Here is a 14,143-nt window from a genome sequence, read left to right as displayed (position 1 = left end):
ACACTCTCCTGAAGTCGACGACTTCGAGTGCGAAGGAACTCTGAGAAAAACTTTTTCTCCTTCCTTAAATACTCTTATAGACCGGTTTTCATCCGCATACACCTTGGCTCTATCCATAGCCTGGCGGATATTAGCTCTCGCAAGTGCTAGCATCTCCCGCATCTGAACCACAAAGTTCGCAACACTAGGCACTTTCTGAGGTACTCCAACTATAGTTGGATTTGCTGGTCTATAACCATAGTTCAGCTCAAACGGATTGAACCCTGTAGAGGAATGTTTTCTATCATTGTAGGCAAACTCCAACAATGGCAACCACTTGTCCCATGTATGTTGCCTCAATGACACATATGCCCTCAGCATATCCTCTAAAGTCTGGTTGACTCTCTCCATCTGACCATCCGTCTCAGGATGATCCCCACTACTCATTCCCAACTCAGTCCTTAGTGTCTCAAATACCGCTGTCCAAAAATGACCGGTAAATCTGACATCTTTGTCTGACACTATGGATCTAGGCAATCCATGCAGACGAAATATATGTCTAATGAACAAATCCGCCACTTACGGGGCACTAACAGACTCTCTAGTCGGAATGAAGTGAGCCATCTTGGTTAGACGATCAACCACCACAAGGATAGAATCATATCCTCCTTGTGTCGTAGGCAGCCCTATAATAAAGTCCATGGAAATGCTCTCCCACTTACTTAGTGATACTTCCAAGGGCTGTAAAAGTCCGGGTGGCTTCACCCGCTCGGCCTTACTTACCTGACACGAGAAACACCGTGTCACATATTCATGAATATGCTTTTTCATCTTTGGCCAAAAGAAATCTCGCTCTACGAGATCATATGTCTTCTTGACCCTTGGATGTCCCGCACACGGGCTATCATGGCACTGTCGAATGACTCTCTGCCTGAGATCATTCTGACTAGGTACTACAACCTTGCCATTTCTTTTCAGCATACCATCCCTTATGGTATATCTTGCATATGTTTGGCCTTTTCTGGATGCCAGGTCATCCTTTTCATTTTCCCCGGGTTTTAACACATGAGCCTTAGGCCAGAAGCTCTGGACAAACTCGTCCACCTTTTGAGTTTCTCTGATCTCGGCCATTAGAGCACTCTCTAATACCGTGAAACTCAAGTTGTGCATAATGCGAGACAACGCATCAGCAACCTTATTGTCTTTTCCTCTTCGGTACCGAATGGTTAAATTAAACTCCTGCATGAGCTCTGCCCACCTAGCTTGGCGGCCCCTCAAGTCAGGCTGTTTACAAAAATGTTTCAGAGTATCATGATCCACATCCACATAAAACTCTGAACCATACAAATAATGCCTCTATGTTTTCAAAGCATGGGTAACAACATACAACTCCAATTCATGAGTTGGCCAATTCCTTTGAGAGGGAGAAAGCTTCTTGCTTTCAAAGACTACTGGCTTTCCCTCTTGAAGGAGGACTGCTCCTACCGCAATGCCACTTGCATCGGTTTCCAGGAACAACGGTTTCTGGGGATCAACTATTTTTAACACCGGTCCTGTGACCACAGCTTGTTTTATGGTGTTAAAACTTTCTTGTTGATTCTGTCCCCATATAAAAGGTACTTTATCTGAGGTCAGATCAGTCAATGGCAATACTATTTGGGAATATCCTTTGATATGCCTTCTATAAAATTGGACAAATCCCAAGAATGATCGCAACGCGGTCAGACTCTGAGGGATTGGCCAAGTCAGTATTGCAGCCACTTTCTGTGGATCCATTTCTACCTTCTCTGGAGTAATTATGAATCCTAAATATTCAAGCCTAACCATACACAGTATAGTTTTCTTTTTATTTACATAAAGACTGGCTTTCCTCAAAGTATTGAACACTATTCTTAAGTGTTCACGATGCTCAGTAATACTTTTAATGAATACTAAAATATCGTCAATAAAATGTACTACAAACTTTCCGATATACGGACGTAGTAAATCGTTCATAAGCATGACGAATGTAGTAGGAGCATTGGTAAGTCCAAAGGGCATCACCAAGAACTCATAATGACCAAACCTGCTTCTGAAAGCGGTTTTATGCACATCCTCGGCTCTAATCCGGATCTGATGGTAGCCACACTTAAGATCTATCTTACTGAAAATCACGGCTCCATGTAATGCATCTAGCAAATCATCAATCCGAGCCATCGGATACCTGTGCTTAACAGTGATATTATTTAATGCTCTGTAATCTATACAGAGGCGAAACGTATCATGCTTTTTCTTCTTTAATATCACTGGCGAAGCAAAAGGTGAGAAACTTGGTTGAATCTGCCCCAACTTGAGGTATTCTTCCAGTTGTCTACGCACCTCCGCCTCTTCAATAAAACTCATTCTATAGGGAGGTCTATTTACAGGTTCTGCCCCCGGGATCAGTTCAATCTTATGTTGAACATTCCGCTCTGGAGGTAACCCATAAGGTAGTTCATTCCTAAAACATTCAGAGAACTCCTCTGTTATAAGATAAGCCAGCTTGGCCATCTCACCACTTTGCGCAACATCAGTGCTAGCCGACGAATCATCAACCGGCTCTACCAATGCCGTACAAAGGAATAAAAACTCTTCTTGAGCTTTTCGGATTTCCATCACGGAAACCAACGGTCCCTGAGGTACATCTTTTCACCTCGCAAGACGTAAAGCACATCATTCGTCTTGAATTGATATACGTGCTTTTTCCAATCAATGGCTGGATTCTTCCTAGAATGCCATGCCATACCCAGGGCTATATCTGCATGAGCAAGCTTAGTCATTTCAAAATCAAGCTTCTCAGCATAGTCCTGAATACGAAGCTCCAACTGGGTAACCCTTTGGTTCCATACTTCAGTTGAACTTCCATCTGCCATCCTGACTGTATACGCATAGTCAGATGGGTTAGTCTTTAATTTCAGCCTCTTCACGAGTTTGGAGTTAATCACATTGTGAGTTGACGCCCAGTCAAACAACACAATGACATCATGATTGGCTACTTGCCCTTTGATTTTAATTAACTTCGTATCATTAAAGGCTGTATACCCCGTTGCTGCGGGCTTAGATAGGATGTTATCAGGTGCACTCGTTACTAGCTTAGCAACAGACACACATAACAAACAAGATACTAACCTCTGAGAAGATCCCGCTAGCTGAATCTGCATCTCTTCCGCTCTGGGACTTCCTTCCATCTCCACGTCGCATTCTGAGATCACCATCTCAGCCATTCGACGATCTTTGTTACGTGGACAATCCTTCCACTGATGAGGCTGAAGGCAACCAAAACATAAGCCTTCTCTCCTCGCTTTTTCCCTTTGTTCTGGGTTTAAGGGAGACTTAGACCAAGCCCGGGCTGCCATTGGGGTTACTTTCCTTTTCACTCCAATGGTGGTACTTGATTTAGGAGTTTCAGCTGGTTTCGCCTTCTTGGCTTGACCACTCGGCTGAGAACCACTCCCTCTACTAATCCATTTCTTCTTAAACCCAGATTTCTTCGGATACCCATACTGGGTTCCGACCTGTGCAAACCCACTTGGCCTGCTGCCCTTGGCATCTTCATAGTTCAGGGCTATAGCTATTGCATCATCTAACGTGTTCGCGTACTTAGCCCGAACTTCCATCTTTATTCAATCATTCAATCCAAATATGAAATCTTTCACTTGGATTGATTGAGGCAGGGATTCATCAACCTTCATTACACTCTCTCGAAACTTATCAGTGTATTCTGCCATCGATAAATTTCTCTGACGAAGGTTTCTATATTGATCCCAAGCTCGGGATGCTTCGTCAGGAGGTAAGAAGTATTTCGTGAACTCTCTTTTAAACCCCTCCCAGGTAGTGGATGCTATACCATCTTTTTGTTGTTTAATCCACCACCGATCCGCTGCCTCACTAAACATGTGGGTGGCCTCACGGATCTTCTTGATGTCATTTCTGATTTCACAAATGGCGAACGCCTCGTCCCATTTGTGTAACCAGGTCTCAATGACATCGGAACTACGGTCGTTCATCCGACCAGAATACTTTTCTGGCCTGTAATTGGCAGTATTTGGCACTTTAGCCTTCCTAGGCTCGACCGTATGGACACTAGACTCCGGTTCCATTGGAGCCTTTCCCTTCTCCTCTCGAGAAGGTCTGGCAGACATACTGTGTATCGCTCTCCTAAGTTCAGACTGCCCTGCATTGGCCTGCAACTGCTGCGCTAATAACTGTTGCAAGGCATCCTCAAGCAATGCAATTTTGTCAGATAAAGTGTGAGCTACTGGGCGCGACACCTGCTGGGTCAGCCGGACTCTTGACTCACCAGGGTCCCTCCTGGAAGCCCCTTCTTCTGCTTCCATTCAGTCCAATGGGTGTTTTGTTTTGTTTTGTTTTTTGTTTTTTTTTTAAACACCGCTAGAAAACTGTATTTACAAGCTGACACAATTCAGTCTACTTGCACTCTTACACAATTTCCTATACTAGGGAATTTCTGCAATCCCAGATTCACACTGACTAGGCATTTGACACATGCATATATCTCAAACAACGCTTTTTCCTATCCTAGGGAAGCTCCTGCAAACTAACTCAGACTGTAGCACATAGGCATAATCTGTCCCTTCTATAGCATCAAAGCTTCACGCAGACTAATTCTTTACGAGATCCTGTTTATGAAAGCAGAGCATCAACCGACTAAATCCAGAAAAAAACACGGAAATGATGGAGGTCAAGGAGAGCTCCTTGGTCATCAACGATTTCGTCACAGCCTTCTCGGATCATCTTCTGCTTCACCTTCGTTGTCCAAGTTCTGGATACGTGGCTAGCTGCTTGTCGAATAGTGCTCCATCCTGCGTCACGCCATGCTGCACCTTGGAATCCTTCGATACGTATCTCTACGTTCTCTGATCTCAGCTCCACATTGTTCAAGCCCCTACGCTCCTGCGACAAGTCTGGTTGGCCCGCAATAAGCTTTGACCTACTTCCCTAGCGCACATACGCTCAAAGATCTCCAACGCCACGCAGCCAGCTTGGAAGCTGTGACTGGAGCGATGCTCAAGCAAAGCTAAAAGCGTATTTTCACAGGCTCCTCGTAACCTCCGTAATCCTGCGTCGCTCATCCCCGAATCAGCGAAGGCCTCCCGTCAACCATCGCTGGTTCCGTCGTAGACCACGATCACTGGTTCCGTCGTAGACCACATCGATCCCGTCCGTCCATCGCAGGTCACAAGTAGTCGAGTCGCCACCTACGCTCCACGCCTGCTGTCTGCTATCACCGATCCCCGCATGGACTTTCCGTCACCCAGACCGTCTTTCTCACCTAACAACCTCCTGGAGGCAGTGCGGAATGACCACCGCTCGAAATCCGTCCCCTCTCTAACTCCTAGCCTTGGGCTCTGATACCAAATGTAAAACACTAAAACTATTCCTACGGCAGATCACGGGAGCAACACCGTTACTTTCCTCCCAGCCAACCTTGCTGAAGCATTCGAGCTGACAGAGAATTACGAATCAAAAACATACGTGAAAATCACAACTTCTCTTCTCTCTCTAGCTTCAACAAGCCCCATCTCCCTAGATGGATCTAGATGCCACATGTCATCATCACAGGGCCTTCCTAATGCAACATTTCACCCCTCTCTTGGGATGCATTAAAATCCTTTGCCCCTAGGCACATTCCTTGCATTAGGCCCTTAGCCTTAGATCCACCTAGTCTGGTGCTATCAACCCTCACCTAGGACCTTGACATTAATTCCCTCTCGATCTTTTACATGAAGTGCAAACAAATAATTACAAACATAGATCCTTTAAGGGAAATGTCGACTGATTCTTCCGAGGTCATGCTACCTCGGCTAGAGCGTAACATAGGAAGCTCATGCAAGCAATCATACTACTATGTGGGACCATAGTTTAATTGAGATTGAGGACGAGTTTCTCTCTGAAAGGATCCATTGAGATCCTCAGGTTATCATTAAGGAGGTAAACTTGAACACGATAGTCATGTCAGTAATAGGCATCAAGTGAGTCTCATGTCAAGATGGACAGTGAGATTCAAGTTGTGTACTTGACCGATTTCCACCCATACCTCTCCCTCAAGGCCAAAGTGTTTTGGTTTTGTATAGGTCTAGGCAGCCTATTATTATTTTAAAGGGCGGAGGAGAGAAAGTCTGGAATGATTTTCTAGAACCTAGCAAGATGGATTTGATTTGGATCTTGATTTTTAAGTTGGATTCTACGAAGGTTTATGTTTATGATGATCCATATAGACCGGCTGTGATCTGTCATGGTATGGGACACTATGTGGTATGGGACACTTTGCATACTATTGATGGATGCATCATAATCCCTAAGTGGTAGAAATTCAAAATCAATACCAATGGGCCCTTAAATTTCATTTATTGGTATATGGTCTAGATGTATTGGTGTTTGGTTAAAGAACAAAGGTTCTTTAGAGTTATTTTGGACTAGGATCACTTTGCTGAAGCCAATGCAAGTTTTCTTTGAGAACTTTTGATACTTATGTTTTATAGTATCATGGTTTACCTTTTGACAAGAAGTCTAGTAAAAGACTTACCTGACGGGATTTGGGTAGTGTGACGAGTGGCTACTAAATATGCAGGAGATTTCATAAAGTTGTCACTATTGGTTTATTTAACTTTCTATTAAGAAAGATAATAAGACAGTAGTAATAGGTTTCTAAATTTGCCATGCATATTAGACTGATACTTCTCTATGGGTATTCATATGGTTTCTTAGGGTTTTTTGAAAGATACTACTCTATAGATACTACAATAAATGCAATTCCTAAAGGGAAGTATGGTTTGGTGAACTATGGCTTGACATTTAAAGATTACAAACTTGTATTGTTTGACAAAAGTTTGACAAAAGACTGTTCATATTCCAAGATGAAAATCAAGATATTCAATAGAATGTTGAATATTGCCTACTCAACCCTCAGATGGGAATCGATATGTGAAGGCATAATCAATTTTTGAGTCTACTCAAAGGATTGTAACGAAATCCTTCTCAATTTACATTGTGCGGTAATTCTATAGATTCCAAGTTCTTTACAGATACTACTCTTGGAATTTCATCTTGGACAAGAAGTATAGTATGAGAATCATTGATTAGTTTTCCTACTGTGATTTATGCCTGCACAAATCTGTTTTTAAGGGGGGAAAATGTTATTTCCATAATTGGACTAACCTTGGTTTAACCAAAATTGGATTTTCTAGTGTGAGGCTAGGGTAACGTATGATCTTGGATCAGATCTAGTGTTAGGACATAGTCTAATCCAGGGTTTGGATTAACTTAGGGTTGAAGACTAAAGCTAGCATGGATGAGGTTTAGACCTCGTGGATTGGGCTAGTCTAAGAAAGGTATGGTTATTCCAGGATCAACAAAGCGAACTAGGAAAAGCATCTTTAAGTAAAGGTAAGCTACTTTATGCATGAAGTCTAATGTTAGGGCTAAATTGCTAAAGATAGCCAGTGCTAGGCCTCTAAATATGAGCTAGGTGCTCAATATTCGGGGTATGAGGACTTGGAGGCTCTAGATGTAGACCTATTGGCTAGGACTGGTAGTTGGGGTAAAGGGTCATGTGGTATGGGACACATGATCTGACCCTAATGCTACCAAGCTCTTGTGGTGGTCTAGGTCTTAGGCTCGAGGTGGGTCGAGGTCCTGAGCCTACGGCTGGGAGGTGGGCTGCCAGCTTAACCCTAAAGGGTTTCTTCCTGTATGTTTCATTAGTGTAAGGAGAGGAGGGAAAATCATTTAAAGAACACAATTCAATCAAATGACATTGAACCGAAAAATCGCACGAGGAGCTATGTATCTCATAGAATACTTTAGGCCCCCACAAAGAGAGTCAAGCCACTGAGCCCCCGGTGATGACGAAAGGGAGGGAGCAAATGTCCCGCAATCCCTTCCAGACAACCATGGCCTGTCTTCGTAGATAGATAACACGGGCATGAAGAATGTCCCCAAAACTGGACCTCCACTGATTTACAGCAATCCCTCCTGCGAGACTTTAATTTCTGCAAATCTGCAGAAATCTGAAACTCCTCTCAGCGTTGCTAACGGTGTCGTGGAAGAATGGAAGGCTTTTTTCATGATTGCCTGCATCAATCAACTCCGAATCCTAGGATGCCAATGCAAGTACCTTATGGTGACACCCTCATAAAGAGATTTTACACATGCACGCATGCATGCATGCACACATACATGTATGTATGTATGTATTAATTGCTCTAGTTTCTGGAACAAGTGAGGGAAGCTGCCGATGTGTTTGCTTTAGGAAGTTCTCTTTGCAGTCTTTTGAGCATTAGATGGTTTCTCAGCATGATCTGTTGCGATGATAATGCCACCCCTCAAAACAGCCTTTGGAAGACTTCAAAAGATTGTTTTGTTTGCTATTTGTTTGTAATAGACTTTGTTTGCTATTTGTTAGCTATAGAAATTCCTATACTTGTTCTGGTCCATGGAAGAGAATTGTTGATCCAATCTATGCTTCTTGAGGATGAATTGGCAATTATACATCAAAGGTTTTTTGTTGAGTTTTAATTATCATTCTACTCCATGAGAATGGCATACTCTAGAAGGTCAATGCTTTAATACTTCTATATGGCTTATGAAGGGACAATCATGGGGCGGAGGTCTATTTGTCTTGGTCTTTAAATCCTTTAATGCATATGTTGCAGTGTTGAACAGTCAGAAATACTGTCAGAACTGTTGCAGGAGAGTGGAATTCCACACAATGTACTGAATGCTCGGCCAAAGGTAAGAGTAATTAATTATCATGTCTTTTTAACTGGCCATAATTGCCCCTATAGAGAAGACTCATATAGAATCAGTATAAATACTAGCCATCCTGGGTAGGTTTTATGATATTTTGATCACTGTCTAGATTGTCCAACATGACATATATTCAAAAAGAGTTGCTCATTTTACTAGTGATTTCAATAGTATGCAGCAAGGGAGGCTGAAATCGTTGCACAGGCTGGCCGAAAACGGGCGATTACTATTTCCACGAACATGGCTGGCAGAGGGACTGATATAATACTTGGTGGAAACCCAGAAGTATTCTATTCTATATTCATCTTTGAGACAAAGTGGGTTTACTATCCGTTTTACAGTATCTATGGTTTTGACAACTTAGAATGTATGTGTAGATGCTCGCAAAAGAGTTGGTGGAAGAAAGGCTGCTGGGTCTTTTGACACAGGAAACTCCCAATGTTGACACAAATGGAAACTCTCCTTTGAACTGGGTGTGATGCGACTGGAAATTTGCCGTTCTTTTAGGTAAGTTTGTTTGTACAAACTTCTCATTTGACAGCTAAAGACTTTGCGCATCTTTTACAGGGTTTTTCGAGGATCACATTGAGTCCAACATCCCTAGCCAAGCTGGGAAAGGCTGCTGTGATAGGTGCAATTTCAAATATATGTGCAATATCAAATGTATTTACCAATTCATGAGACTAGTTGTCTGATGCTTTCTCATCCCTTTTGGAGACGTAACACATTTCGATAAATCAAATATTCACAATTTCAATTGTTTTTAATCGTGCATTCTTCTTAATATTTGTCTGATAATCAGCAAAATATGTTATCGGAGAAGGGGGTGAGAATTGGAGCTATGTTCAAGCAAAGGGGAAGCTGGCATCCTTTCTGGAACTTGCAACCACAATAACTGAGCAGGAGCTAGAGAAGCTTGCAGGATGCCAAGGGGCAGAAACTATTGTTTTGGGTCCTGCAATAGCAGTTGCATACCTGTCGATTTTAAGGGATTGCCAAGTTTATTGTCGCAAAGAAGGTGATGAGGTAAAGCAACTTGGTGGACTCCATGTTCTCGGTACCACACTGCATGAATCTCGCCGCATTGATAACCAGGTTTGGTTCCTAAACTTCAGGTTGTGTTCATTCTGTAGTAGCTGCATAACATGGCATTCTGTTCTTGTACTGTGGAAATGTAGGGATTCACATGTTTCTGTATTGGATATGTGGCAAGCAGCTTCGTGGAAGAGCAGGGAGGCAAGGTGACCCTGGTTCTACTAGGTTTATGATAAGGTGCACGGCTGCCATTAACCAAATCAAACAAATTATTTCAGAGAATCTCAAATTTATTGTTTTCCTTAAGACTCAAAAGAAGGCAAGAAAAATATTCCCTCAAAGCCACATCCCCAAATGGTTGGAGGATGGTGTGTAGAACATGCACATCTGTAAGATGTTAGTAGTGGATTAGTGTGGACGCCATACCCTAGAAGCAATTTATCACCAGCTAGGCGTTTCCCTGTCCTAGGGCTAGTTAGGGCTTTTATGTTGGTTCGACGGTACATAACCCTAAGTTTTGTTGTACTTAAGTCACTCTTTCTGCAATGAAAACAGCTCATTTTGCTTCACTTGTGCTCACTCCACTCTGCTATCCACCCCTTTTTCTATCATTTGGTTGTCCTAGCCTCCCCCACACATACTCGCATCTTTCCCAACCCCACGAGAGCACTTTCGTTTGCGATGACTCACATTTTGTTCGAGAAAGCCACCTGGACAGCTCGTTTTTCCTAGCTGGGTGTTTCAGACTTGGTCGTCTACTTTGGGGTATTTTAGAGCTTACAAGGATGGTCTATCACTCCTTGGAGGTGCTTTCTCTGATTTAGAGCAGTTTGAGGGCTGTTTTTGTTGTACTGGAGTAGGCGCCTAGAAATGTCACATCGGTCAAAATTTGGACTTGCAGCTGTTGCACCTGTTGTGGGCCTTTTTTGATCTTGAGCCCATAATTCGAGGTCATTTTCAGACCTGTTCCAGCATTCTTTTACTGGTCCAGCGAGTTTCAGTCCAAATACATGCTGCTGCAGGTCGTTCTTTAGCAAGAACAGGTCGAAACTAGTAAAAACAAGGTGCAACACCTGTTTTGGTGATTTTACTGTTTCTGGTCACGATTTTAACCAGTTTTTAGGTCGCCCTTTGTTAGGAAATGGAGTCAATTTGAGTGACTTTTAGTGTGTTCTAGAGTAGTACTATACTACTTTATATCCTAGAGTGCCACGTGTCACTATGGGACTTATCCCATATACATTTGACACTTAGAGTGTGTGTGCCTATCCTATAAAGGCATTGTACTCTCATTGTTATAATCATCAAGTCTCATGCCTTCCTTGATCATGTAAGTACTTTGCTTGGTTGTATATTTCTTTCTCGCATTATTTCATTTCCATTATGCTTTCCTAGTCTTGCTTTTCCTTTCCATTCCATTCCATTCCATGTCTTGCATCTTCATTTGGTATCAGAGCTAGACTATCTTCCAAGAGGTTGAGGTAAGAGATTGAGGACATTGAAGCCTCTCTCCCTCATACCCCTTGGAGGAATGGCTTCTCCAATTCCATCTTGAGCTCTACTCTCTCCACCCTGAGCCTCACCAACAATGGCAACTCAACTCAAGGCTTGTGGCAACTCCAATGGTGTGAGGCAGCTCAGCTCCAATGATTCGTGGCAGCCCCATGCTTCGCTCCTAGGCGCCATTCTCTTGGCCTAGTGCCCAGCTCACAGCAAGCAGCAAGCCCGTCATTCTGCCCGCTTCTCTGTAGCCGTACAACTGTACGGACTGTTGCACCGTACAGTCTGCCCATACTCTCTGCCCTTATAGCCTACCCGCTCCTCTTCTCTACTCGCTGTGTTGCCCGGATGACGAGGACAAAATGGCTGTCCTAATGACAAGTATGGAAGGGATTTCTCGCTTTGAGAATGCTCTTGAAGTACTTCGCATTGCATCAACTACATTCGAAGATATGGTGTCTCTGTTGCTTGAAAAGGATCGTCACAATAAAGAATCTCCATCCTATCCAGCGGATACTACACAGGCTCTTGCTTCCACTAGCAAATGGAGACCTAGGCCATTGACTCCACCAGGACGAGGAAAGACATTCAAGTGCACTTACTGCAACAAGCTCAGTCATACGGAGGACAAGTGTTACCAGAAGCTTGCTCAACAACAATCGAAGGATCATGCCAGCTGGGTGGCATCCGCCACTAGTGATGATGTAGACGAAGATGACCCACTGATATAGGATCATGCTCTTACAGTCTGTCTTTTGCATCTAGAGGATGATGGAGATCATGATTTTGCTTTCTAAAGCATAACATATCTAGGTACTCTGCCCTGGGGGTGTTTCCAAAAAATGAATGTAATAAATCATGTGTGTTGAGTCAATAAAGGTCCTCTGTCTTGGATAGTCCTTCTAAAACGATGTATTTCTTTTATATTTTTGGTGTATGGCTCCATGTTCCTCATTAGTCTTTGGAGCCAGGTGGGGATGTACTATGAAAGCGCCATGTGTTTGTCTTTGATAGGTCTATTTGTTGGTGCATTGGTCTCCTAGACCTCTGAGTTGATCATGCATCCATGCATGATGAGCCTCTGAGCCATGCTAGATGAGATTTCTATGTTATGCTCACTAGCCTCTGAGCCATGCTCACTTGCTTCTGAGATTGTGTGGGAGCCATGTCTAGTTCTAGACCAGCATGCACAGTTTTGATGACCATCATTGTCATGTTCTGTTCTTGGTTCCATTCCAGTAGTCCCTCACCTTTCCTCCATGGGGGGGTGTTAGGAAATGGAGTCAATTTGAGTGACTTTTAGTGTGTTCTAGAGTAGTACTATACTACTTTATATCCTAGAGTGCCACGTGTCACTATGGGACTTATCCCATATACATTTGACACTTAAGAGTGTGTGTGCCTATCCTATAAAGGCATTGTACTCTCATTTTTATAATCTTCAAGCCTCATGCCTTGCTTGGTTGTATATTTCTTTCTCACATTATTTCATTTCCATTATGCTTTCTTAGTCTTGCTTTTCCTTTCCATTCCATTCCATTCCATGTCTTGCATCTTCACCCTTGCTTTGTAAAAGCTTTTGTGCAGCCGTGTATCTGTGGGTATTCTTTGTTGGTAATATGCCACACGCAAGGAACTTGGTAGTTATGCAACAAGACAGTCAAGCTTTTGCTAAAGAGGCAAAACAGTTGTGCAAACAATAGGAGGTGAGCTCATTCCCGCACATTACGAGAGAGTAAAATGCCCGGGCTGATGCATTAGCGCAAGAGGCTCTTAGGGAGACAGTGAACGTTATGGTTTTAGAATCAGGGTTAGACGATTTACAGGATATATACAGCTACATACAAGAGGGAAAACCTCTTGAGAAGATGCTAAACAACAGTAACAAAAGTCACTTGTGAGAGCAAAACCTTGTAAGCTAATGGGGATATGTTCGACAAGAATAGGAAAGACTTGGTGCTGCGAAGAGTGATTGGGAGGGCAGAAGCACAAAAATGATGGAAGCTTGTCATGAAGATATCCGTGGGGGCCATTTTCCACATGAGAGTACAGCTAGGAAGGTTTTGGCGGCAAGGTACTTTTGGCCTAATATAATATGCATAGGGATATTCAGGAATGGTGTACTACTTGCCATACTTGTTAGGCTTTTGGAAGAAGAGAGTTAAAAAGTGCCCACTAAACCCCATTCTTGCATTAGGCAGCGGGGGCTGGAATTTGTGACCACGCTCCCATCATCAGAAATACTATATCCAGTCTCCTCTCGAGGTGGATATACAGGACTATATGCTGCATATGAAAAAATCCTTCCACGGCTCTTGTCCATGCATCACCCCGCTCACCACCATCTTACAGAGCAAAGCCCTGCACTGCAAGTTTGGGTCAATGATATTGAGACCCCCTTCTTCAGTGGGGGAGGATCAGGGTCTCCCAAGCCACCCTGGCTATGGCATCCGCCATCCCATCTAGTCCACTCCACAATAAGTTTCTTACTGGTCTCTTGAGATGACTGATACTATCTCTGGAACGGCACCAGCAAGAAGAATTAAATTAGGCGGTGGTGGCCAATAACCCGTGGTTTACCACCACAACCCTAGATGCCAGGTCTAGTTTGGCCGAACTCCAAAAAAGGAGTTTCCTCCTTATGCTCTCCAACACAGGAGAAAATTGTTGTGCAGAACAGATCCCCACACCTACCTGACATCCCAAATACCTGACGAAGACACCCTCTGAATTAAAGTTAAACCAATATCAGCTTCCCACCTCATCGCTGATCCAAAAGCCATTGGCCCCTGCTGCCATGCAAAACAAATCCAAGTTGTCCTGAAAGAAGTGTGTGTCTTTG

The 14,143-nt window shown here is 43.3% G+C and overlaps 1 protein-coding gene across 2 annotated transcripts in view; it reads left to right on the top strand.

The window, feature by feature from the left end:
• Positions 1-14,143, top strand: part of SECA2 (Preprotein translocase SecA family protein) — a 125,998-nt gene that overhangs the window by 66,572 nt on the left and 45,283 nt on the right. For both annotated transcript variants that reach the window (XM_087397301.1, XM_087397300.1), the window contains exons 19-24: positions 8,673-8,751; positions 8,938-9,051; positions 9,144-9,239; positions 9,334-9,397; positions 9,569-9,861; positions 9,983-10,038. In XM_087397301.1, coding sequence (XP_087253427.1) covers positions 8,673-8,751; positions 8,938-9,051; positions 9,144-9,239; positions 9,334-9,397; positions 9,569-9,861; positions 9,983-10,038 — 702 coding nt within the window. The remainder of the gene's footprint in view (positions 1-8,672; positions 8,752-8,937; positions 9,052-9,143; positions 9,240-9,333; positions 9,398-9,568; positions 9,862-9,982; positions 10,039-14,143) is intronic.

Source organism: Dipteris shenzhenensis, chromosome 26 (genome assembly GCF_047967505.1).
Source record: "Dipteris shenzhenensis isolate YYH24624 ecotype China chromosome 26, Dip_SZ_1.0, whole genome shotgun sequence".
In the NCBI taxonomy this organism is placed as follows: Eukaryota; Viridiplantae; Streptophyta; class Polypodiopsida; order Gleicheniales; family Dipteridaceae; genus Dipteris; species Dipteris shenzhenensis.
This window is presented reverse-complemented; position numbering and strand designations above follow the sequence as displayed.